At 40.0% G+C, this 25061-nt stretch overlaps 1 protein-coding gene across 3 annotated transcripts in view; it reads right to left on the reverse strand.

The window, feature by feature from the left end:
* Nucleotides 1-25061, reverse strand: part of RPS6KA2 (ribosomal protein S6 kinase A2) — a 321471-nt gene that overhangs the window by 44713 nt on the left and 251697 nt on the right. For all 3 annotated transcript variants that reach the window (XM_055810898.1, XM_027777485.2, XM_005230881.4), the window contains 5 exons: nucleotides 24961-24998; nucleotides 24061-24203; nucleotides 16087-16157; nucleotides 15194-15282; nucleotides 7525-7589 (listed from right to left, as the gene is read on the reverse strand). In XM_055810898.1, the coding sequence (XP_055666873.1) occupies nucleotides 7525-7589; nucleotides 15194-15282; nucleotides 16087-16157; nucleotides 24061-24203; nucleotides 24961-24998 (406 nt within the window). The remainder of the gene's footprint in view (nucleotides 1-7524; nucleotides 7590-15193; nucleotides 15283-16086; nucleotides 16158-24060; nucleotides 24204-24960; nucleotides 24999-25061) is intronic.

Raw genomic sequence — 25061 nt, forward strand, 5'->3', positions numbered from 1 at the left:
CTGATTTTTCAAAACATTTTATGGAGATTAGTACATGCCTGTCCAGTTCTTTTCATGCAGGAAGATTCTTTTTAACTGTGGGTTTTGTGTTGAATTAACTTCTGTAATATAAAGCATGTGGTCAAACCTAAAAGATATACATATCAACATAATTTGAATTTGATTTTGCATAGATAAGTAAAGGTTCTTGAGGCAGGACATTTTGTAGCATAGTATTATCATTCGCATAAAGCATATGTTTGTGGCTGAATCTATGATTCCTTGGAAAAGTGGAATGGTGAGGCTGGAAGCGACTGCAATAATTAATGGCCATTTCACCATAAAAAGTTCCTGCTTGCGTAAAACTGCTCCCTATCTTCTGAGAGAAAAAGAGATGAATAATTGCTGTGAGCATGAGCCACAATGGAAAGTCTTCCAAATAATTAAAAGCCAATTGCAATTGTAAGCAGGAAGTGTCACTCATCAACTGAAAAGTATCAACCTAGTAATTAACATATATCTTTTTCTTTCTGCACAGAAGTTTAAAGAGATCTCAGCACCTACTGAAGGTTTTTCTGTTGCTAGGATTTCACCTTGAGAAAGCTATATTTTTTTAAGCTCCTCTTTATTTGTCTTAATTCACAACCACAGTCCTTCTACTGCAGAAAGTAATATGGTCACATGCACATGCTTCCTCCTTGAATTAAATGCACCCCTCATCCTGTGAGGTCCAAAAACTGGAAAATGTTTTGGAGTCATACATCATTTGGGAACTGCACTCTCTTTTGATTATTGTAACCATATTCTCTCTGGCCTCTTAATTCCTCCCCCCATCTGTAGTTTCTTAAATGCTGTTGGAGCTGCATTTGTATTTTGAATCCCTAACCCACATCCTCCACTACTAGGGAGGGATTTGAGATTCATCATGAGTCACACACCACCTAAGATGTGTAATCACAAATTTGCTTGCTGGGAGGGGGTGGAAACAAAGAAGCTGCTTGTGAGTGAAAGGTACCTCCTCCAAGCGCAGCCTAGATGACTCCCTTTTCCATTTCCTTCTCCACTTGTGATAAAAATTATTTCTGGTGTTTCTAACTAGACAGCTAGGAACAGCAAAAGGTAAACTGCCGAAAACTTTTTTCCCCCCAAGTTCTTGAATCGGGGAACTAAATGAAATCTTTGAGGAACAAGCACAAGAAGAGTAGTGTCATCTATGGGCTTTCCCATCCCACATTGGCTCCAGTTCCCTGAATGAACCACTACAACCAAAGGCAATTCACTGAGGCACGCTAAACCACAGGGCAGCCCAACACAGTTAAACACGAAGCATTGCTGCAAGCAGAACGCTTCTTCCTTTAAAAACCCACATCCTGTAAACTACAAAACACAGCATGACACAAGCTGATGTAAAGAAATGGTAAGAATCACAGCCAGTCTTTTCTATACACACAGCGATAAAAATCTCTTGGAGGACTTGAGATCCTTCTGGATTTTCCAAGAATATTTCTAATTTTAGAAATTTATTAGCATTATCTCTTACTGTGCTCCCAAAATTATTTGAGGCTGCTGGATCACCTTGATCTCTTTCAACAGAAACAAACCAGAGTGGCAAATGATATAGCAAGTTAAGTTTCAAATCTTGTCTTTGACTATATCTATCAGGCTGTCCCTTAAGTTCTGGTAAAGTTTAAAGTGTTATCTACATCCCAAATCATGGTAACCCTGGCTCTGCATCCAGAAGTCATTGGACATTCCACCACTTATTTTAATAGGAATAGGGTCCCAGCTGTCCCAGTTTAAATCCCAGTTTTCATATCCAAATTATTATTTTGGAGCATCGTATTAGACATTCAAAAGAGACTGGATACGTTCGTGCTAACTGAAGGATATAAATTTCAATCTGGGTGCTTAATATCACCATATGTATGTTATTTGCAGAAGTATAACCAGCTGAAGATATTTATTTTTTTTTAATTCCACACTCCTTCTACATTTATAAAGGAGAAATGCATTCCTTAGTCCTCAACGGTTTTTCTTGAGAATGTGTCTTTCTCTTTCCTAGTAAAGAATAACCACCCCACATCCCACACCCAATATTTTATAATGGCCACAGCATTGACCTATCACAGAAAAATGTAACTGACAGGTATCAGGAATCACTGTGCATCACACACAGCTGTCAGATCCAGCGGCTGTCAGAAGTGCATAATCCACAGAATGAGGGGGATGAACTTCAAGGTGTTAAAGTACTGATTTAGATATTCACACCTGGATACATATCCGTCCTTCTGTCTACTTATCAACCCCTCACATCCTTCTGAGACTTTGATAATCAGTACCTTTAGATTAATAAGTGCCTATGGATTAACTAGAACACAGTTCTATAGCAGTTTGAGAAACCATGAGCTTCTATCAACTTCTTTTCTGATTTGGCACATTTTTTTTTTTTTTCCCCAATAACTGATTTCCCCCAGGGCCCAAAGACCTTTTCTTAATGTATGTTACCAGATCCCTAATATGAGCCACATCTGAACACCTTCTCAGCTGGGACTCAAGTAATACACCAGGGAGACCAGTAACAAAATACTGCAACATGTGTCTGCCTCTTGTTATTTATAAGCAGTTATTTTTTCATAATCATTAAAAAAAATGCAGTCCTAAAAAATCCCAGAAATATAAATGCCCTGTACGTGTGCCTGGCAAATATCAAGAAAAAGAAAATTATTTAATTGAAAACTATTTAGTAATTTCCTCAACTCAGTTTCTTTGATGAAGAACTGAATTATTCCTTAGACACCTTCTAGAAAAAGAAAGATGCTACCCTCCACAGTGATGCACTCATAGTGTGAGAATAAACTCTTTGATTCATACACCTGTCATGGAAAATTCAATAAGCAGACAAAAGGATGAACTACCTTCTAAAATGCTTGTTCTCTCCTAGATTAATGACTCAGTGTTATTGCCTGCAAATAATAGAAAAGCTTGCAGAATTCAGACCTTGGGATAAATTTTTCCTGTTGGTAAAATCTGCAATTGAATAATTCACATTTTCAATTTAGTTTGATCTCTGATTAATATTGAAGGAAATAGAACTTGAGCCCACTTTCTTCCCACTCCTTCCCTCAGCTGTATTTGACGGTTCATTTTCTAGCATGTTATTTGCTCTAGTTCCAATTTAGCCTGTCATCTAAACAAAAACTACTGTTTATAGCCCACTCCTCTGACTGCAGTCTGCAAAAAGGGATTTCATTTTTCATTTTCAATGAAAACCCAGAAATTTTTTATGCATGACCTGGAAAAAAGAAACAGTAACGAAAAAATCAGGAACCAGATTCTGCTTTCTCAGAGTCAATGACTGACATGAACTGAGGTCAACTCATTTTGGGTCTGCTTGTCTTAGGGAGAAAAGAGGATGCAAGGGTAGTAAGCAGGTAAAACTCAGAGGGAGCTGGACATCTAATCTCCTTCCTGTGAATCCCAACCTTGATCATGAAAGACAGTCTGTTCATTTAACAAAGGATCTATTGAATTTGTGTCACAGTGCCTGGTAAATGCCTTAGAGCAGTAAGGCATTTCCAAAACCTTTCATGTTTTTGGAACTTCTATGTGGCTGGAGCACCAGCCACCTTAGGTTTAAATTCTGGTGTATAAGTAGCACTAAGTGAACTGTAGACAATCTGACAGTTTTTATGCCCAAACTTAAATTGTGTCATGAACTTAATCTCTGTAAGAGTCTCGTTTGTATAGTTGTTTTCACCCAGTAACAAAATCCTAAATTCCCACTTCCCAAGGTGAAAAATACATGAAAGTTTTTGGAAATGTCTTACTGCTCTAAGGCATTTAGTAGGCACTGTGACACAAATTCAGCACTTGTGCTGAAGAATGGCACCCTGGAACATGGGAAGGGCATCTGGGAAAGGATAGGGGGAGGATGGTAATTCTCTGGCAACACTCATGTTTTCCAGGATTGCATCCATTGCCCATGTGTGCGGTGGTCACACGCTATCAGAACTGCTGTGTTGGGCAGGAGCATGTGCAGCATCGTAACAGGGGGCTTTTTTATACTGCTTATATTGTTTCCACTGTGTTCGCTGCCTTCGTCCAAACCAGACACTATGCCTGGCTGCATCTGTTTGAAGACAGTGAAAGATGGAAAACAAGTGGGAAATGACTGCTTCAACAGGTGAACACTTCAGTGATAGAGACAATAACCAAGCCCCAATCCAAAGACTGAGGGAACAGCTCTGATAGCACTCTGAAATGAAGGTCTGATTTATACATTTCCGTCTGCAATTCTAATGACTTCATCACTGCAATATCTAGACTTCACACACAACTTGGAAGGAAGCAGCTAATTAATTTCTGTTTTGAGTCTTTTTAAAATCAGATGAAACAACTTGGTGGTTTGTTCCTGGTTATCATGCCACTCTTGTAGGAAAAATCTTGCTTAAAAAAATACCTGTTTTGCACTGGGCTTCTAGAAGACACTAACCCATTCTGACGTTTTGTGATAAGGGGGCTCTTGGTGGAGGATCATTTTAATACAGTTGCTGAAAGTTTCTATGCTGTCAGTTGCAGCAGTCCTGTCTATCATAGCTGCCAAAGTAGTACAGAAGCTCTCCAAAAGACCTTGCCTCTTGTTCTCTGAGGTCTTTGTATTACCAAGGTATAAAATAAATCACCATTCATGTATTGCCTCAACAACGCTGTTTGCTGACTGCCTGCAAATTGATGTGAGAGATCTGTGTACGTGATGGGAGAACAAAATGAGGGCATCAGGGACTCTTTTCTTGAACTGTATAGAGATCAGCACTAAACACCTGTGCCCGATCCATTTCTTTTCTCTGACCCTGCTGTTTCTGTCCATGGAGAACAAGTTAACAGTTAGTTGGATGGTCATTGTAAGGCAAAATCCTGGGTTCAGCTCAGGGCCAGTCTGGCTCACAGCACTCTGAAATGCATATGATACTGCTGCTGTGACTAGATAAGCCTCCCAAGTTCTCCATGAGTGACAGTAAAATTAGGATTAAATGAGCAAATATAGTACAAAGATGATAGCTTATCTGTTATAATGATCCATCTGTCTCCAAGAGTTCAATAAGCACTAATTGTGTTGAATTAAAATGGATCTTTACATCTATGTTTTCAGCAAAGTTAAAGGGCTAGATAAGACATCAAAGGGCAATTAAATCCACCTTCCTGTCTAGCTCCAAGTCATGTTCAAGCATACCTAGCCTCTCCATGGTACATACTTCCCTAAACTTTTCAAATGATGGAGGACTGTACCTTTTCCTTAGGAAAGCCATGAAATTGTTCCCTAAAGAACTAAGCTTGAAACAATCACCAATCATCATGAGAGAAGGTGGTCTTGAGGAGTCTCACAGTCCAGAACGGACTTCGCTGAAAACCTTTCCAAGATGCAGAGCTTCATTTCTCTGTGATGAGTTACTGAGCCACAAACACAGAAGGAGAAAACCTGCCACTGCCCCAGTGATCCTTATTACATTAAGACATATGCACTTGACTTGTATTTTGATTGCAAAGATGAGGACTGGAGGTATCAGAGGAATACAGAAAAAACCCACCCAAACAAGGCCAAAAACTAAGCCACAACCCCCCAACTCTTCATCTCTCCATTTTTTTCTTTTCAGTTAATATTTTCATAGATGTAAAGTCTTGATACAGAATCCCATGATTAGAAAGAAGCAGAAAAGGAGAGACCCTAGACTCTATGTAATGGGACTGAAAGTCAGCTGGACCGTAAAGGAAAATCTCAAACTCCACCTTCATTGATCATCTCGTAACAGGCTATGAGCTGTGCCAACTCTTCAACATGCAATTCAAATCAGATTCATGAGTTTTTCTAAAATAAATTATTCTGTAGCCCTTTCAAAGGCCACCTAGGCACCACAAAATGTGCTTTCACAGAGGAATTTGCTTTACTGTAAAAACTGGGCAGCAGTTTAAAAATGCGTCTGTCACATACATTCATGCCATTTAATCAGAATTTATAGTGAGAACTGCATCAGTGTGACCTGTTACACTAGCATTCATGAGCTAATTCAGATCAAATATTAAAGAAACATAACAATAGCATAACAGAGGTCAGATAAAATTAACCTAGAAAATCCTAGAGGATGTGGAAAACAGGAGTTCTGATGCAGTGGCAGATGTCCAGATTAAGAACGGAAAGTGTTTGTCACCAGGTTTGTCTTAACAATAAGTCAATCTGAACAAATATGACACTAAAAATGTGAGAAGGTTTGACCTGTTGCAAGTCTAAATCCAATACGTAGCTAATCTCTACTGCCAGCTTTATGAGCTGTAGCTGATAGCAATAAAATAAATCCTTGTTTACCATTCTGTTAATCATGTCTGACATGTCTTACTTTAACCGTGTTACATTTGATCAAATGTTTGTTGTTCCAGTTTTGAGTGCTGATGTTAAATTAATGACTCACCTCAATAAAATATCAACCACTTATAAGAGGAGTTGCTGTTCCTGTTCTGGCTGGTTGACTTGTATATTCAGTGATGTAGAACTACTCTTCTGAAAATCCATCTACGTTGTGCTTTTCTGTAGCCCCCCATGACAATACAGTGGAAGGGCCAGATCCTGTCCTATGGTCACTTAGGCCAAAAGTGACAAGAAGGAGTTGGAAGATTTATGATTTCCCCAGTGTAAAGCATCACAACCTGCTATACAGCCTGCTGTACCAGCTCTACGGATACCCAGACAGTCCCAGTAGCATCACACTCTTTGGGAAAAAGAGTGCACCTGGAGGTCTTAGAGCTCCTTGGAGCTAATGTTGGCGGATGTGTAAGAGCAGATCTGAGGTTGCTCTGAATAATCCCAAGAGAGAAAAGGATTCCTGGAGGTCACTGATATCGGAAAGGGTAAATCTAGCATTTAGTCCAGCTTGCCCAACCCAGTGAGCAGGGACAAGTATTTCAATATGGAACATAAAAGCAGAAAGGTGGAGGGACTTAGAGCACCAGTCCCTTTTCCTCTGGAGTATCTCATTCAAGGCCAGTCCTTTGGCTCTGTTTTCTTTTGAAATTGAAATATTACAGGAATTCTTTCATTTAGAGCTGCTCATTTTCACTCCAGTCCAGCTCCCACAATCAATGCATCACGTTTATTAGAGCTGAATGTGGAAATTATTCTGCAGAACACTGCAAATAGCCTCAGGTAGTACCGTGATAAGCCAGACCATCAGACAAAATAAAGACAAGCAGTTAGAAAAAAACTTGCAATGTTGAAAGCAGCTTTCTATTTCTTTCATTTGTGGGTATGTGAACAAATGTATATATAGAGTCACAGAATTATTTAGGTTGGAAAGACCTTTAAGGTCATTGAGTCCAGCTGTATACCTAATACTGCCAAATAGGTGTGCAAGTGATATAGGCATCTACTTAAAAGGCTCTGGCTCCTGGGTTCTCTATGTTAGAGTTCATTTCTTATTTTCTCTAAGCATGGTAGTTCGTCTTCAAAAAGGTAGCTAACAAAAATAACAAATTTTAAAAAAATGCTGCTCCACTTACATTCCAGTCTATAGTAACAAAGAAAGGATGACGTTTAATTTCTTCCACTCCATCGAATCCAGCACCTGACAAGAGAATGAAAGAATCAAAATGAAGTCATGCTTAGTAGAGTGCTGCATGACACCTCTTCTCCAGCTTTCCTCCCCATCCCCTCTTTTCTTCTGACAAAGCCAGAAACCCTGAACAGTGCAACTGCCATAACAGTATAAACTACCATAAGTACAGGCAAGGGCACTTTATTAATGAAAATCTGATGGCTGGGTATTTTTTACTTTTCTCTAATTGAGGCTGGTGCCAAGGCTGAATAGCTACTCTCTTCAGGCTTCAGATGAGACGCAGGATTTCAGCTGCAGCACAGGACATGCACCAGCAAGGCCAGGAGAGGCCCCAAGCAAGATGTCCTGATACTACAGCACTGCTGCTCCCTGCCACCAGCAGCAGCTCTTCTATCTGCACTGATTTTCAAATCTTGTCTAATGATCCTTTCTCCATAGGCGGAGAATGACACAGCTCCAAATCATTTGGAGCTTTTTTGGTATTTTGAGTCTGAACTTATGATTTGGGGTAAGCCACAGTTTTATGTTCTCCCTTTTCAAATACCATCTTCAAAATTTGCATGGGTACCAAAACCATTACTCTTAGTTTCTTTCACTGTTAAATTTTTGTTACATTACTATAGGAAACTTAGGGAAACTCTTCTGCGATCTGGTAAGGAACTGAATTCCTTCATTAGTTTTGCCTTATGTCTTCACTGAAGATTGCCTTTTTTATTCCTCTAGCTCTATTTATTTGCATCAGTGCCATCAAAAACCCAACAGGTGCTCAGTAATAATTAAACAACTGTCAGAGATGATTTAGCATGTCATTTTGGGGGTTGATTTGATTTTATTAATAGCACTTTTCATTTTCCAGTAGGAGAAATAACACCTGGAAGCAAAGGCTTTGCATTGAAATTTTGGAATCAGTTCCTGAAAGGTACCCAGCACTTCTTTACAACGGTGCTGAGCATACTTGATTCCCAAAAGGACTTGGGATTCATAAGCACCTTGCAAAAGGCACTCAGCACCTCACAGTACTCAGCTTTTTATATGTAGTATTTGTACTTTCTGAGGATCAACATTACAAGCAGCTTTAGAAGGGTCTTATCAAGTTTTTGTAAAATGTGACATCCATTCTCCTTGTTAACAAGACATTACTGGTGTTTGCCAAAATGCACTGATCAGGAATGGCTTCCTACAGTCTGCTTTACATTCACTGATGAATGGATATGAAAACCAAACACTTTTGAACATAACGTGCAGGATTGCCTGTCAGGCCTGCTGCATAATAATGCAAGAGGAATGTTCTGATTACTTCTCCATCCTGGTAATCTTACAGTAGAGACAAATGTAAGTGATGTGCATAAGGATAAGCAATCCCAGCCTACCATGCAAAATGATGTGCTCAGAGATGATGGGCCCCACTGAGGAGTGAGGTCTTTGGGCTATGATGGGCAGACAGTTATAGGCAATCACAACATGAAATCAAATCTTAGAAAGAGAAAAGAGGAAAAAAGGGAAAACATCATTACATTGTCACTGTACAAGTCTTGTACACCTACAACTTGAGTACAGAATGTTTGACACCCTCACCTATAAAAGGGTATACTTACTAAAGTAGTAAAAAACAAAGAAGGCAACAAGGAATAGTATGGAATGACTGAGCAGGCCAGGACTTTTCAACCTGGAAACAGATGACTGAGGAGGTTTATGATAGATCATTAAATGATGCTAGCAGGTATCAGGTTCAGAAAACCCAGGAGATGTTTCCTCAGGCAACAGATAGTTGTGTGACATAAATTCCTTGGAAAATGTGATATGGATGCAAAATGTTTATATGGGTTCAGGGGGAGGTCAGAAAAGTATGTTGAAAAGAAATCTGTTGAAGATTACTTTAACAAACCACAAAGAGGTTCAGGAAACCCCTTGCTTGACCTTAAAGCAGGTGTAGATCGGGAGAGAATTTGGGTGAAATAACACATACGCTTACCCTATTCTTACTTTTCCCTAGAATGCTGTTTATGGCCTATGGGTACTGAACAAACAACTGCTAAAGCTTGGATAGTAATAAGACTTGTTCTATATCTTCCCTAGCATGTTTTCTCAATGCACCGTCTAACGTGGGCACTAGATTCCCTTGGAAGATTCATTCTGATTTTAGCAATGCCAACAGAAATATGAAACCAACACAGTTACTCTGAAGAGAATTGCATTAAGCAACTCTTCAGAGAAGAAATATTTATGAAAAATGTTTTGTGTTCAGCGGCTCTGACTGGAAACTTTGTAATGTGCAGTAGATGTTCTTTGCTACATAAGGATGAAACCCAAGTGCCAAACTGATTTTGAAGGACTGGGATAAATGCTACAGACACTGTAAGCTGCTGGTAATATTCCCTAGACTGAGGATAACTGCTAATGCACTCACTCTTCTCTGCTCTGTCCCTTCCCCTCTGTTTCCCTTTCCCCTCTCTTGTAGGCTTATGGACACATCATTGTGCGATGGGAATGACCCGCCTTTTTCAGAGGATCTATTTTGAAAGCCACAGTTTTGCTACTGTTGTTCTTTTTTTCAACAAAACCATAGAAATCAGGAGCAAGGAAGAAGCCCACCCATAGCTACTTCTCTTAGTGTGAGACTGCAGTGTGCAGCAAGGAATGCAGCATGCAGTTTGACATAGGAATTTGTTTGAAAAATCAGTATTTCCACTTGGGGCCACCTCAGAGCTCTGGCACAGAAGGAATACGTTGTTAGGAGTGCCGAGGCTTGACTCCATCTCTGGTTAGCTCAATGTATCAGAGAGATTTAGAATGGTAATAGCCTAATTTTGCAAAGAGTGAAGGACTTCCAATTCCCAGAAACCAATTTTATACCAAGGAGAAAGTCCAGTGTTTCCTGCAGTTTTTATTTCCTGATCTTCCCTGCCACAAGATCTGCTGGTGTAGCCCATGGCTCCCTCTTGGGCTGTGCGCTGTGGCCACAGGCAGCAGCGTGTGGCCTGGTCCTCTCCTCAACCGGAGGAGGGAGGTGGCCCAAGGGTGCGTTCAGGGACAGCTCTGGGAGCATGGAGGGGCAACCCTGACCCTGCTACAGAAGTCCATGGGAGAGGTTAGGCACCGGTGCTTATGGTGGAGTTTCTGAATTTGCTCAGCATGTTTCAGCCATTCATCTACCATCTGCAAATCTAAAGTGGTACTGGAAAGAGATGTGCTTTCATGGAGAAAAAATAAGCACTGGAGAGGCTGTCACTGCAAAGTCCCGTTTCATGAGGATGGATGCTTCTTGGCATAGAGATGGCTATTTAGCAAACTGCTGAAGTGCAGTACACAATGGCACACTGCGTGACCAAACCCAGTTCACCTTCTTCTAGATTTCTAGTTGTGTTTTTAACTTCAATTTAACTTCAATTTTGTCATCAAGCCTATCTGTTATTATATTATTATTCTTTAATAATCAGCACAATCAAACCTACTGCCTGCAAATATTCCTTTGTGCCATCCACTCCCACGAGGATCCAAAAAGATAAATAATGCTTTCAGATCAAATTGCCAGTTTAAACGCATTAGAAAGCGCAAGGATTTATATAAAAGCAGCCTAATGTTAATAAATGAGAACTCGATTATCTAAGATTGTTTTATGCCTGTAATAAAAGTGTCTGTGGGCAGTAACAGTAGAATGTTTCATTTGTAATTGGTTTTGATTGCTGAATCGTTATGGATAATGTAAGTCTTGAAATATATTAAGGGGAAAAAAAGGAGACCTATGAAATTTGAAAGTTGATTATTTGTATATTCAAAATGAGCAGAAAGAGTTTCTACATTTTTAGTTTCAGGTAATAAAATTTTAGTGTCCCCACACAGCTTCAGAATCTTTTTAGTGGGCTAGATTTTTTGAAATGCATTCCTAAGGTTTATAAGAAAGATGTACAGTCACTGATCATCTTGCAAAATCAAGAAACAAAGTTCTGTATGTGCTAAAGCAGAATGTGTCTTCTCTGAGAACATGAGATTAAGGAAATAATAACTACTTTTTTGGCTTTTACTCTGAATCTACTGGTACATGCTCTTACTCTATACTTTCTCGGCCAAGCTTCTCAGTTATAAGGACTCTGGAACCTTTGTACTTCTCAGCAGTGTAGGGAGCTCCTGAAATGCTCTTTACATTCATTTACCTGCCTGAGCAGATCCAAGATTTAGGGCAAGTAAGAATTACTCCCTTGCCTAAATTTCTGGAAATGTAATGAACTAACACCTTCATCATACAATTTCCTTTCCAAGATGGTTACTCCTTGTTTGCCTGGATATTCCAGTTAGTTTCTTTTAAGAATTTAAAATTATGCTTGTCCATAGTCTGAAATTTGTTGTACTTAATCAGAGCAGTACTACCAAAGCAGTGCTGTGCAGACTATTTGTACAGGAGAGCATATAGGCTCAGAAAAAAACCAGACAGTGCCCATAACAAGGGATGTCAAAGGAAGAAAGACTTTCCATTCCTTAAAACTTTGTTCTAAAGCATTAATCGAGGCACCAGACTTAAAAATAGAATCAGGTAAACTGGATTACTCTGCCTTGTCTGAGTATCTCTCCTCAAGTCTATTTTTTTTCCATTGATAATCCAAAGCTTCAAAACAAAGTTTCAAAGCAAACTTTTAGAATACATAATCAGTCTTTACTTCTATTTGTGAAGATATCAAAATCAAATGGCAAAACACAAGTTGGTAGTCAGAATAAAATGGTTTTCGAAGCTCATCATCTTTCATCTTGCCAACATTAAAAACATGTTTGAACCAAGTACTGTTTCCAGATTTTCAAACTTCTGAAACAATGGCTGAAAACAAATGTTTGATCCATAATATCACTCATTTATTTTAGTGTGCTTCATTAAATTTCCAAAGATTTTTCAAAACAGGATATCTAAGTCTATTTTCTTTAAATTCAGACTATTATTCCTTCCCCAGAAAAAGCTAAAATCCACAAAGTTGAAGCAGTCCTTTTATCTACAGACTTATGTTCAGTTTTTAGGTCAACCATTCAAGTATTCCTTCTTCCATTACCAAGAAGTCTGTTTTCATCGTCCTTGTGCTGATTCTCAAATCAGTTAAAACAGAGAGAAAGCCTTCAGAAGCTTTCCATCGCCACCCCTGAAATGTTAAGATCTATTTTTCTGTGACTCTTTTACATTTTATTTCCCTGGATGTTTGTGTGATAAATAATCTTTTCCTTTCTGCCAGCCTTCCCAGTATTTCAATAAACCTCAGGTTTAAAACCTTGATCCTTAGCAATTCCCCATTATTAAAAGGGAGACAATATGGGGGCTAGAATTGTCATGGCTAAGACTAAACAACTTTGCTTATTTTAGTGCATAGCTTTTTATTTAAGGACCGGTATCCAGAAACTCCCACTGAGTTCACTGGAGCCCCATTTTGGATGGAGAGCAGCTTGTGGGAAGCCACAAAATGAGCAGAGCAGAATAAAACCAAGAGACGGAGACAGGGAGGAAAACAGCAGAAAGGAGCAGAGGGAGAGGGAAGAAGTTTATATCTGCTGCAGCAGTTTATTTTTTTGAACACAGATTAAACCTTGAAATCCCAAGACTCTAATTTTCTCTAATGTCAAGCAAACTGCTTGAGAGCAATTGAAACTTGCTGAGAAAATGTGTTCTTCCACTGTCATCTCTACAGTGTATCAGAGTACAAGAGCTAACACTTAGGTAAAGAGGTATAACTTATGGGAGGGCATTCCCTCCGCGGGCCATGTGGGTGTCCCCCTGGGGAGGAGGGGGGCCACAGCAGCATGCTGAGGGACTGGCTCCCCATTCCTGTACAGTCCTGCAGGAGGCCAGGTTGTCCCCTGGTCCCTGTGTGGAACAAGGGCTCTTGGCTCCTGGCTCTCTCCAGCAGTCACAGCGAGAGGCAGCCTGCTCCACACTGTCCTTGTCCACAGGAGCCAGGCTCTCTCAGAAAACAGCTGAGCTACTGTGTCTGACCTCTGCGTGAGGCAGGGGCTCTGGCTGAGCTGCTGCACCCAGTAGAAAACATCCATTCAGCTCAAATCTGGCAGTCTGTTGGTGCCCAGTTTAAAGCAGAGGGCTGGAGTAGCACACGCATTGCCTCACCTGAAGTGAAGGACAGAGCTACCAGCACATGAAAAGGTCAAGCAGAAGCTCAAAGGCACAGAGCAGAGTGTCCATCTTCCACACATGGGCATGCACACCCATGTGTGCCTATTAGAAACGGCAGGCCCCACTGCTCAGGCAGATGGTGATGGAAGTGGGCTGTCCAGTGTTTCGCGCTCTGCTGCCTGTCTGGCTACTGATGCTGACTGCTATGCAGAGGACCAAAAGTGCTACTCAGCAGACCTTCAGCAGCACCACCGCCAGCACTTGAGAAGTAGGTGTGGGTACTGCAAGAAGGAAAGGAAGAAACCTCTCTTGCACCTCTTGTTCCTTCCACATCTCAGAACAAGCTATTTCCTAATTAAGCTTTTTGCCTCTGATTTTATGTGTCCAATCTGAAATAACCTTACACTTGCAAGAGAGAAAGCAAATTGCTCTTCACGAGTCTCAATATTTAACCAGTCTATGCCATTCTCTAAAAGACAAGTCATTTATTAGCTGCCAGAACTCCTATGGATGGCAATGACAGTCAACCACATACTTAAATACATCGGCTTTCTTCTTGCAATACAGTTTACAGAATTGAAGGAATAAACTCCTGCTCTTAAGGTCAATTCCTGCTCCTAAGGTCACAAAAAACCCAACAGAGGTATGAAGGAAAAGTTTGTCTCTTTCCTTCAGAAGCAAATTCTTCCCTCGTTCAACCCAAAATGCAGGATATGAGACCTGTGGGGAAAAAAAGAAACCTCCAAAATTCTTCACAGAAGTAGATACAGTTTTCAAATGAAAATCAATGCAGTGCTATTATCTTCATATCATTCACTTGATATGACTGTTCTTATTTTTCCACGTAAAAACCAAAGAATGAAAATTATGCACCAGGCATTGTTCATGACCTTGCCAAGTGCAATTAATTTCTTAATAAAATTCCCAAACAAAGGTTCAGATGACGTAAGATACATGATCCAATACACACTTCTAGTTTAGCACAATTGAAATAGGATTATTAACAAAGGTTGAATATACTTTAGTAAGAAAGGAGAGAATATATTTAGGGTAAAAAGAAAGACTACTGTGAAATTTTTCCTAGCAAACAGAGTGATACAGCATGAAAATGTATTTGAGAACAGGAGAGAGAAATTCTACTCCCTTTTGCTCCACACCTCAGATTTGCAGCTAAATTATACCGATTTTAAAAGATACCTGTTTCTCAGTTCTCTATGTTATCATAGGCAGAAGTTAACTTAACCCCATTTTAAATAAATGCTGGTGTTTTACTCTCCTGGTTCACTGAAAAAATAAAGTACAAGTTAATGTCATGCTTTAGATTCCAACAGTTTGCCTGTGCTCTTTGCAAGTTTCTCTAGTAATGCTCAAGGGTCACTGTGCTCTGGGAAGGAATGCAAAATGCTGCATAATGAAGAGGATAACTATCAGGGAAGATGCACCAAGAGAAATTATCAGCACCTGACAAGTCAGAGCGCCACAGCAAATGCCCCAGTCAAATGCACACACATACCTAATCTGTTGGAGGGGTTCCTTTTGAAGAGGGCTCGCAGCAGGCTCTGGGCTTCTATGCTCAAGAACTGTGGCATTCCCAGCTTGGCTCTGAAAGAACACAACACTTGAAAAGAAAATAGATTTTTCAAAAATTTTCTCCATCCTACTGTGGTTTAAAAAATGGAATTGTAGTAGTCAGGATGGGCAGATGCAAAGGCTGCTTCAGCATAATTGCAATGCAGAGTGAGGACCTGATACAGAAGGCTTTACTACTGGCTTCACTAGTGGTAGAGTACATCTAATGAATCTCCTAACACCTTTTTCAACCTAAATAGGTCATTCACTACAGAATTTTTTCCACTTTTTTAGCTTGCTGGAATAAATTCGGAAATCCCGAGGAATTTAAACAAACAAACAAAAATTCATGAAAATAATTATACTAAACCACATATTGATCAAAGACAATAAAGCTTTTCCCTTGGTGATTCACTGCTACAGAGCAAAAATGTAATATTGAGCAAAGATAAGCTTCAAGTATTTATGTCTGCAGTTAACATTAAATGAATGGGAAATTTGTAAAGGAAAAGATTTCTAACTTGGCAACAACAAGACATATGCTGTCCTGCAGAAATTTGACTGTTCCCACTTGTCTGTGGATAATGACATTATTATTACAGAAAGTATGATACATCTCTTTTGCAAGGCTCTCTGAGCAATTCACTTCCTACTATTTATTCTGAAGGCAATTTTAGAGTCACATGCAGGCATCAGCTGTGTGTGTCTTACCAAATTCATGCCTCACATAGCTTTGAAAAGCACATTATGCACATTATTATTCTCTGCCTTTCATATACTTAGGACCCATAGGCTGCCCATCGTAGTTAGAGGAATGAAAGTGGTTTCGGTACTCACTTGAGAATGAGTGCCATTGTCTCCTTTCTGTCTTTTCCCTGGAAGGGTAATGATCCTGTCAGCATCTCAAACTGTGGAGTAACAACAAAATGGTAAATCAAATGAGCACTGAGATGTTCTGCATAGCTGACAGATACTACATCCACCTTACACAACTGAAAACTTGAGGAAAAGAAATGGTCCAACAAGCTGTACTTCAGAAGAAAATGACACAGAAAGTCTGGATTACGCAGAACATGGAGGACCAACATGACTGTTTTGTTCAAGAGTCTTGTTACAAGCTGTTCACACTGATACTTGGGGCCAAGTTTTGGTATGTTTGGGAAGAAGTGTCATCATATATGCTGTTTCCTCCAGCACCTGTTTTATGGCCAATGCTGGAGACGAGATATTGGTCTGGAGGGACCCTTAGTCTGAATGGGTATGGCTGTCATGCAAGGAAAATGGGTTCAACATGTGACTCCCCATCTTTTTAGCTTGAGTTGAATCACTTTTTTGATTGTATATTTGCACCACTTAGAGGTGCCACTGCTATACTTTGTAGGAGAAACATGCAGAACCCCCACATTCTCAAGGCATTTGAGTGTGCTTTTTTCTCTCCCACTTTGGTTTCCCTGGCTGTATTTAGTGATTAATTTTGCAAGTGTCACATTTAACTGAACCCAAATTTCAAAGCAAAACTTAGCAATCATCATCAAAGATTTGCTTAATGTACACGTGAAAACATCAGTCAGTTATGGTTCCTTTGAAACAGATCAGTGCTTTCAGTAAATTTGACAGGAATTTCACATTTGTAATAAAAACTACAAAAACCCCAGCTAAAGAAGCTTGCCTGTTATACCAGATCTTTCACGCAGCTCTTGCCACCATGTTTTGTGAGGGTATGAGTGGCAGCTGGTTCCTCTGACTGAGGGATGATGAAGGTTATGCATCACATATGACAAACACCAAGACATCAAGAACATAATGCAGCTCAGGCACAAAGGAGGACAATGTCCATTGAGGGTAAGGAGAACTGTTACTTATGTCTGTGACTCAGACTTTGGATCCCTTCTAATATATTAAGTACCTACTAATTAATATTCATTGCTATAATTAAAAACCTGTTAAGGTAGGACAGACTCTGCAACCTTTATGTAGTTTTTGTACCTTATTACACAAGTAGCTTCACTGCTCTCAGGAAGCACATTTGTGCAAAAAAAGGATGCTTTCATTGCCAAAACCTGTGTCAGACTGCCCCACAGCCTGACTCTTCTTTTTCCCCAGACTAAATATGGCCATACCATAAAAAACGTAAGAAAACTGTAACCGTGAAATTGTTACTGTATTTTTGGGAGGAGGGCAGAGGCAAGGTTTAGAAGCCAGATTACTAATTGACTATAATTAATTGAAGGATTAATCTGCATTAGTAACAAAGTACCTCAAGGTGATAAAAGACATAGTAGAAATAAGGAGAAAATGCTTTTTAAAAGTGTGTACGGCTGACAAACATAAGCAAGATCTGGAAAACACAAATGTGTTAACTCCTGCTTGGCCTACCAGAGTCAAGAGAAGAGCTGCCTGGGGGAAAGCAGCTCGTATTCTAGAGAGAAATACGATGGAGAAGAATTTTTAAAACTGCCTAAATGACACTGGAGCTCAAACACCATCTTCAAGGTAATTCTGACCTATTACTGCCTTAGCCCTGGTAAAAGTGTTCAGCTATGCTGAGGATGAGGAGCAGAGACATTGCTTCCCAGGGCAGCAGCAGAGGTGGTATGTATTGTACCAAACCCTCCTCAGGATTTCTAAAGAGTTTATGTTCAGGTAAGTACCTAATGTTCACTTACACTTGCTCAGATTATTTTATAATAAATCTAATGTAACAATACTGAATGACTGCTACAGCTCATTTCTTCTGGCAGAAATGGGCTTGACAGTGCTGATGCAGATGATACAGATATAAGCAACTGCCTGGTCAGTGACTATGTGAGAAGAAGATGACTAGTTCCTACCCACCACGGTATCACAGAAAGAGCTGCAAATGCACCGTGGCTGCAAGGGGCCAAGAAACCTAAAGGCGAGAAATTCAGATGCAGTGTCCAAGAGAGTGGGAGGGAGAGAGAGAGGGAGGAAGGGAGCAAGGAAGGAAGGAAGGAAGGAAGGAAAAAAGAAATTTGAAGTTGCAGGAGGGAGCAGGGGAAATGACCATCCTGGAGGCTGCAGGGAATATTTACGGCTCTGCTCTAATGGCTAGCACTTTGTTACCACATGTCTCCAATTACGCAGCTCTGATGTTAAGATTAATTCAGGTTCAGAAAAAAGGCACTTAACATCAATATTTAAAGACAGCTACATGAGTTAAATGTACCAGAGCTTCTTACTTCCATGAACTCAACTAAGCAGCAGCTGGAAGAAAGCATCAGTTTCTCAATTGCAGTCCTGGTTAAATTTAATGAAGGTTAAAAATGAAATAACAAGACTGAAAAAAATAATTGAAATAGTTAATGTCATCAGTTAAAGCTACCACTTTACTGCATAACAACCTGTTTTTCTGCTTATTTTTTCAAAAAATCAAAAATCTGGCTAAACGCAAACATGCAAACAGAAGTGAGCACTGGCTGCTAACACCCTGGCACATGAATACAGAGTTGTATGGGTCACAGCAGGTTGACAAGGAGCTGAGCCTAGGTGTGAAGAAACTCTGTAGTGTTTTTGGCTCCTAAAGCAGACCCTATAGTTTCGCCAAGAGACTCAGTTTTCACTCTCCCCACATCCCCATCTGTATAAACCATCTGTTTACTCCTTGACTCCCAGTGATTTGCTTCCTGGGTATTGTGGAAGGCCACCTTCTGTTAGCCAGTACTTCAGAAGGCTGTGCCTCCCTCCAACTCTGACTTCCTTTCTGTACCAATATTCAGCAAGAAAGGCAAATATTCCCTGTTCAGGTTCAGCTGCCTATTAAGGGAACCACAAAATTAAAGCTTGATGGGAAGGGGCCTCAGGAGTCATCTAATCCAGCCCCTGCTTTAGGTCTTGGCGTACTGTGCAGTGCTTCCTTCTCTAGTTTTCAGGGCAATCTCCAACTTCAGTAGGTGAAACACCAGCACTGGAGACCCCAGAAGCAATACATGTGAGAAGACCTTGGCAAAGAGGGCCACCTTTCCTGAGGGAATACATTCAAGAAGTGACCCTAGTAGGTCATTGAGAAAGATAATGAATGAGAAAAAATCCACAGCCTGGGGTGATTGCCAGATGAATCTTCCCAGCAGATGGAAGGAGAGCAGACTGTGAAAATTACTTCAGCCCAAGTCTGCTAAAAGAGCCTAAGATAAAATTCAGTGTTACAGAGAAACTTGGTACCACTCAGTTTTGGAGAGCAGAGAGAGATGCTTTTGTCAGAATGGCTGGGTTCCCCTCACAGCACTTCCAGTCATTTTCCAAGTAGCTTGGACCTGGTCAGCCACCCACTTTTATAATTTGTAAAATGCTTTAAGTATTTTTCATTATTTGCTAGGTGTGAAGCATAAAGAATTAGTGTTTGCAAAGGGTTTGAATACCTTCATGTAGTGGCTAGCATAAACATTCAAAATACTGTTCATGAAGCCCATCTCTTGCACTGGGAATAAAACAAGTGTTATGATGGGATTTTGCAAAAGAAGATTGTATTGCTTAGATGTCTCACATTGATTTTTTCAATGCAAAATTTTTACTACTACAAAATTACTACAGAACTGACTACTTTGAATACGAAAAGGATATTTTCTTTCATTGTGAAGACTTCACTACTTACACATTCATACATTGCTGAGAATATAAACACATTTCTTTTTATTTGGGACTGCCTAATGAGTCATCAAACCTCTTCTTTCTCTAGTTATATTCCCCTCTCTGCTCACATGAATCTCAAAGGTGTACAGCATTTTTTTCTTGAACTAAACCAGATACAAACTCCATGAGGTCTGTGGCCTTGTAAATCAGCTGGTATGATGAACTACAAAACCACTGCTTTGAGAGGCCTTCCAAGAGACTTGTGCGTGCTATATCATGCAGACCAGTTTATCTGGGATTCAGAGATGGCAGTGTGGGCATCCAGGCTCCTGCAGCACAGCTGAAAAAGTATTAGTCATACACAAAACTTTTTAATAGTTTAAGCCAATTGCTTGTTCATTCAGATCTCTTGATACAAAGGTTTTGTAGAATATGGCCTATCCAGAATCTCCAATGCAAAGAGTAAGATGCAGGAAGGCAGAAAACAGAATCTGTCTGGTCATGATAAAGCACATAAACTCACCACTACAAAATTTTAACTGGGTCCCAGCAGTCGTCATCACACACTACATGAGAAGCAGGTACTGTCCTCTAGAATACTTGGAAAGGGTGAATTTCAAGATTTGTATAACTATACCCATTGACACATACTAAGCTACCATGAAACAATTCAAACCAACTGAGCAGCAAATGAACAGAGCAGGTAACGGTTTTAGTTCTGTGGCCTGTGTCAAAGACTTAGCTGGTAGTAAATGAAGTTTTACTGTTGTTGATAGTAAAACTCCCACTGAATAATAATAAAATAATTAATAACATAATGAATAAGTCAAGACCAGAATTTAGACTTTTTCAGACAAGTTTGTTTCGATATTAATAATCACAACACACCTCATTTAAGGTTGCCTTCAAGGATCACTCAGCTTGATTCTAGCCTGTGCCCTGGTCAATGCAGGCTGGCAAGTAGCTGCCAGCAACCTGCCTCTTCATACTGTAGCATTAATCCCTTATTCACAGAACAGACCAGACAAGAGAGTGGTTGGTTGCTCTTTTAACGGCTAGGTTACAGGCCATTTTATCACTATCTGCCTAATATGTTCCCCTTTTGATCAAAATTTCAGGTGTGAGAGTTACACTATTGCATTCAATTCTTTTAAATCTATGCATATCCCGCCAACTGGTGTATTTTCTTTGTACATTTCACATTATACTGCAAATTACTTAGAGAGGAAATGCTAATAAATCATTTGGTTGCCATTTAATTTTCTTCGGTTTTTCTGACTGGCAGAAAATCAGCTTCCCTAATAGACCATACAAGTGACAGACCAAGGAAAACAAGGAGAAATGAACAGAGGGAAAGACAGCACACCTTTAGTGTATGGAAATACCCTTTTTCTGCCCCAGCCAGCTAATTTTCAAAAAGGAATAAAAGATTGAAATGATTACAGCTGCTTTTGTCTATGATGTGTGGTAGCACTCAAAAGCCTAAAGCATTAGCTTACAGATAAAAGAATTTACTCTAACTCATCTTCTTTTATATGGATTGTTATCTTTTCTAATTCTAACACATTGAGTCCCTGGGGGAGGGGATGGAAAAAGAGATGGAGGAAAAAAAAAAAGCCTCGCAAAAAGCAGGGAGGAAGGAGCTGAGTTCATTAGCAGGTGAAAGAAAAACAATCTATATACCAAATATATCATCATTTAACTGGAGACAGATAGTGAGAAGGCACAACTATCCTCCAAAACTAAATACATAATAAAAAATCTAAAGCATTGGGATATATCTATTATATGGGACATAACCTATTGATTTTCCTGAATAAACTTATATGGTTCAGAAGTGCTGAGCATCCACAAATGGATCTGTGGCCATAGGAGATAAGGCTGTCCCACTCCTTTTAAAGTCATATAATAAATTACAATACTTACTTAGACTAACTACTGTCAACAAGCTAGATCAGTGATATAGGCCCTCTCCACCCCAAATTCTCACTAGTTTTCATGTTGGCTTCCTATCCTTCCTTCCTTTGATGGCACCAGTTGTCTACTTAAGGGTAAACAGAATTTAAACTTCCTCTACAGATTGTGGTATGTAGTGTAATAAACAGCTACCTAAAATAGCTTCTATGCCACAGGAAATGGAGCTGTACTAGAAAAGCACATTGCCATGTTAATTTATGCTTCTGCCCTGGTTCTGCAAGGGAGCCATGATGACCATGGTGAGGTGCAGTATCAGCCACAGCTGCAGTGCTGCGCTGTATTGCATTGCCTATTGGTGGCCATGCACTGAACACATGAGTAGACCTGCAGCTGCACACTTCAGGAGAAAGCATCATCATCTACATTATCTGAATGTATCCCTATAAGAGTAATAAATGCATTTTTTGGGTTTGGGTTTGCGATCAAGGGACAGCACTATGCTTGATAAAATGATGCTGGGAATAACTGTTTCATAAAGCCTACAGCATTCATATAGCTTTAAAAAAAATAATGGTGTCACAAAACAACTTATTCTTGATCTTCTGTTCGTCCTCCTCAGCAACAATGGCATCACAGGCTGAAGAGGCTGGATGAGTGCTGGAGGAAGCAGGTCAGCACCTGAACACCTAATTTTAGATTGCTGGTTTGAGGGGGGGTCAATACCTCTCTGAAAAACTTTGCTGATGCTGCATCTCAGTGTCAAATACTGCAGCACTCAGGAGAATGTTATTGGGCCCTTCTCATAAGCCAAGCAGCTCCACTGTAGTCAGATACCTCTCGCAGAACTCTTCTTGGCAAGTGTTTTCCAGCGCCTCACTTCTCAAGTGGTTGGCAGCTTTCTTCTGCTTTCCAGACTAATGACATTTAACAAAGAGTTTACTCCTACCTGCTCTTGGGGCAACATTAGTCTTTAGCTGAGATAGCCCTTTTCTCTCTGTGGTGTTTTCCCCTGTGATGCATTCACAGATGGTATAGGTATGATACCACCTTTGGACAACTATTGGACTAGAAAGTATCTTCAATTACTGAATTTCCCTTGCACACCGTATCAAATACTTTATTATAATGGAGGCTCATGCAATCCATTTAATTTACTTTGTTTAGAAAAAGACAGCTGTCTCATCAAGTAAAATATCAGATTAATCTAGCATGACTGATATTTGGTAAATTGATGTTGCATTTCAACTAACTTTTCATTGATTTTCATGTATAAAAATCAATTAGCACAGTTTCTCATATTGATTCCACTTGAACTACCTCCAGAATATCTTGCAGGATTCTTAAAGGTTAAGCAACAGTGGAGAAAAACTACAACTTTGGGATAGTTAATCTAATGCAAAGACATGGAAGTAAAAGACAAATTCTTAGCTATTCCTCTGTGTCAATTGATATTTATGTCCGTTTCTGATGATTTCCCCACTGTGATGAGCCGTTATTTTAAAACTGTTTCACTACACCATTTTAAAACCAACATCAGCAGGCACTCAGGGCAACGCAAACATCCCAAACTAGTCATAATCAAGGCACAGCAAAATGGGGCAAACCAAGAAAGGAGGGATGGTACAGTGCCTGTACGTATTTGTTTTCTTTTCCCACCAGAAGAAAAGAGAGGTTTTTGAGGTTTTGAGTGACAGTCTCCCACCAGCTAATAAGACTACAGGAGATCCACCACCAGTCCAAAAACTACCTGAATCTCATTAGTGGAACCAGAGTCAGCAATGCTGATGTGAAGGAGACAGATGAATGACAAAAGAACCACTGAAGTCCTGTGAAACATTCAGGGTGCCCACTAATATATGTCCTTTCTAATCTATATTTTGTAGAAAAAGAGAGTAAATTTCTGAGTTTGTCTAAGAGGATGTCCTGAACATCTGAAAATTGCTGCTTGAGGAACTGCTCCCTAATAGAAACCATGTCAGTGAAAAAGCAGATATTTCTTCTGAAATGATTGTGCTCTTCCAAGCTTGCCCTGCCCTGCTTCTGTGCAGCAGAAATACTCATGACTCATGTTAACCAACTGAGACAGCAAAGGACTGTAAGAAGGAAGAGAGAGAACATAGCACCAAATGCAACTCATATACTCCCAGGAGCAGCTGCTTCACTGTCGCTGATGCAATGAAAATGATCAAGCAATCACTACACATCTACTTTTCTATATACCCATAATTGCTGAAAGTGGCACTTTCTATCTGAGGGCTCTGATCACTCCTTCAGCCACCCCTCCAACAAAGACAACTTTTCCATTACCATGAGTACACCAAAAGACCACCAGTCGGCACTCTGCGTGTGTCCTCGTCGGTTGACCACCTCTGGGGCCATATACTCTATTGTCCCACAAAATGAATATGCTCTCTTGTCATGGTCGATGGCTTCTTTACTCAGACCAAAATCTAAATAGATTGAAATGAAAAAGACTTGTCAGGCCTATAAAAATGATTATTTACACTTTTGCTCACTTAAACTATTCAAACAAAACACACCAACCAGCCAGTGAAACACCCTTCTGCCTGTGTGGAGAAAGGCCACAGGCACATGTGTGTTGAAGCCCTCCCTATGTCGAGTGCCTGGTTGGCATTTGTTAATACATTCTGAAAGTAGGTGTATCATTTCCTTTGTTCAGGATGAGGTTCTGGGTCAAAGCAGAAGAGGGAGTTTAAATAAGCAGAAAAAATCACAGTTTGGGTTTGAAGAAGACAATGCTGGCAAGGATTCTTGCTCAGATAACCAAAGCATTAGGAATAATAACCCCAGGTGGACACAGTGAAAAGAATGGCCAGACAGCATCTCCAGGGTGGGAAAGGGATGTCTTTCCAGGTGTCCTCTGCACAGTTATAGCTCAGAGAGTTTAATCTGGAGTGAGCAGTCATATTGGAAGCATCCTTCCATCCACGGTGGTAGGCAGCCAAGCCTGCATGCTTCATATCAGTCGAGAGTATAATTTCACCAAGAAAATGCTATGTTCTCCATGTGCTGTGCAGCATGGATGCTTGATGAATTGCAGAGAAGAGAAGCCCAACATTCAAACTCTTCTGGATTCTGAGTTTTTGTAAACAAACTCTTTCCAAACAAAGACCAAGATGCATGTAACACACTGCAGAAAAAAAATAAATGAGCTTGTAGACATTAAGTTTTCCGTTCCTCACTTACCTGTTACCTTAATGTGGCCCTCCTCATCAAGAAGAATGCTGTAAAGTAAAAAAGCAAACATTCATTCATTAGGCAGGCATAGAGTGCAGTTAACAAACATG

The sequence above is a fragment of the Falco peregrinus genome, chromosome 7, assembly GCF_023634155.1.
Source record: "Falco peregrinus isolate bFalPer1 chromosome 7, bFalPer1.pri, whole genome shotgun sequence".
NCBI lineage: Eukaryota > Metazoa > Chordata > Aves > Falconiformes > Falconidae > Falco > Falco peregrinus.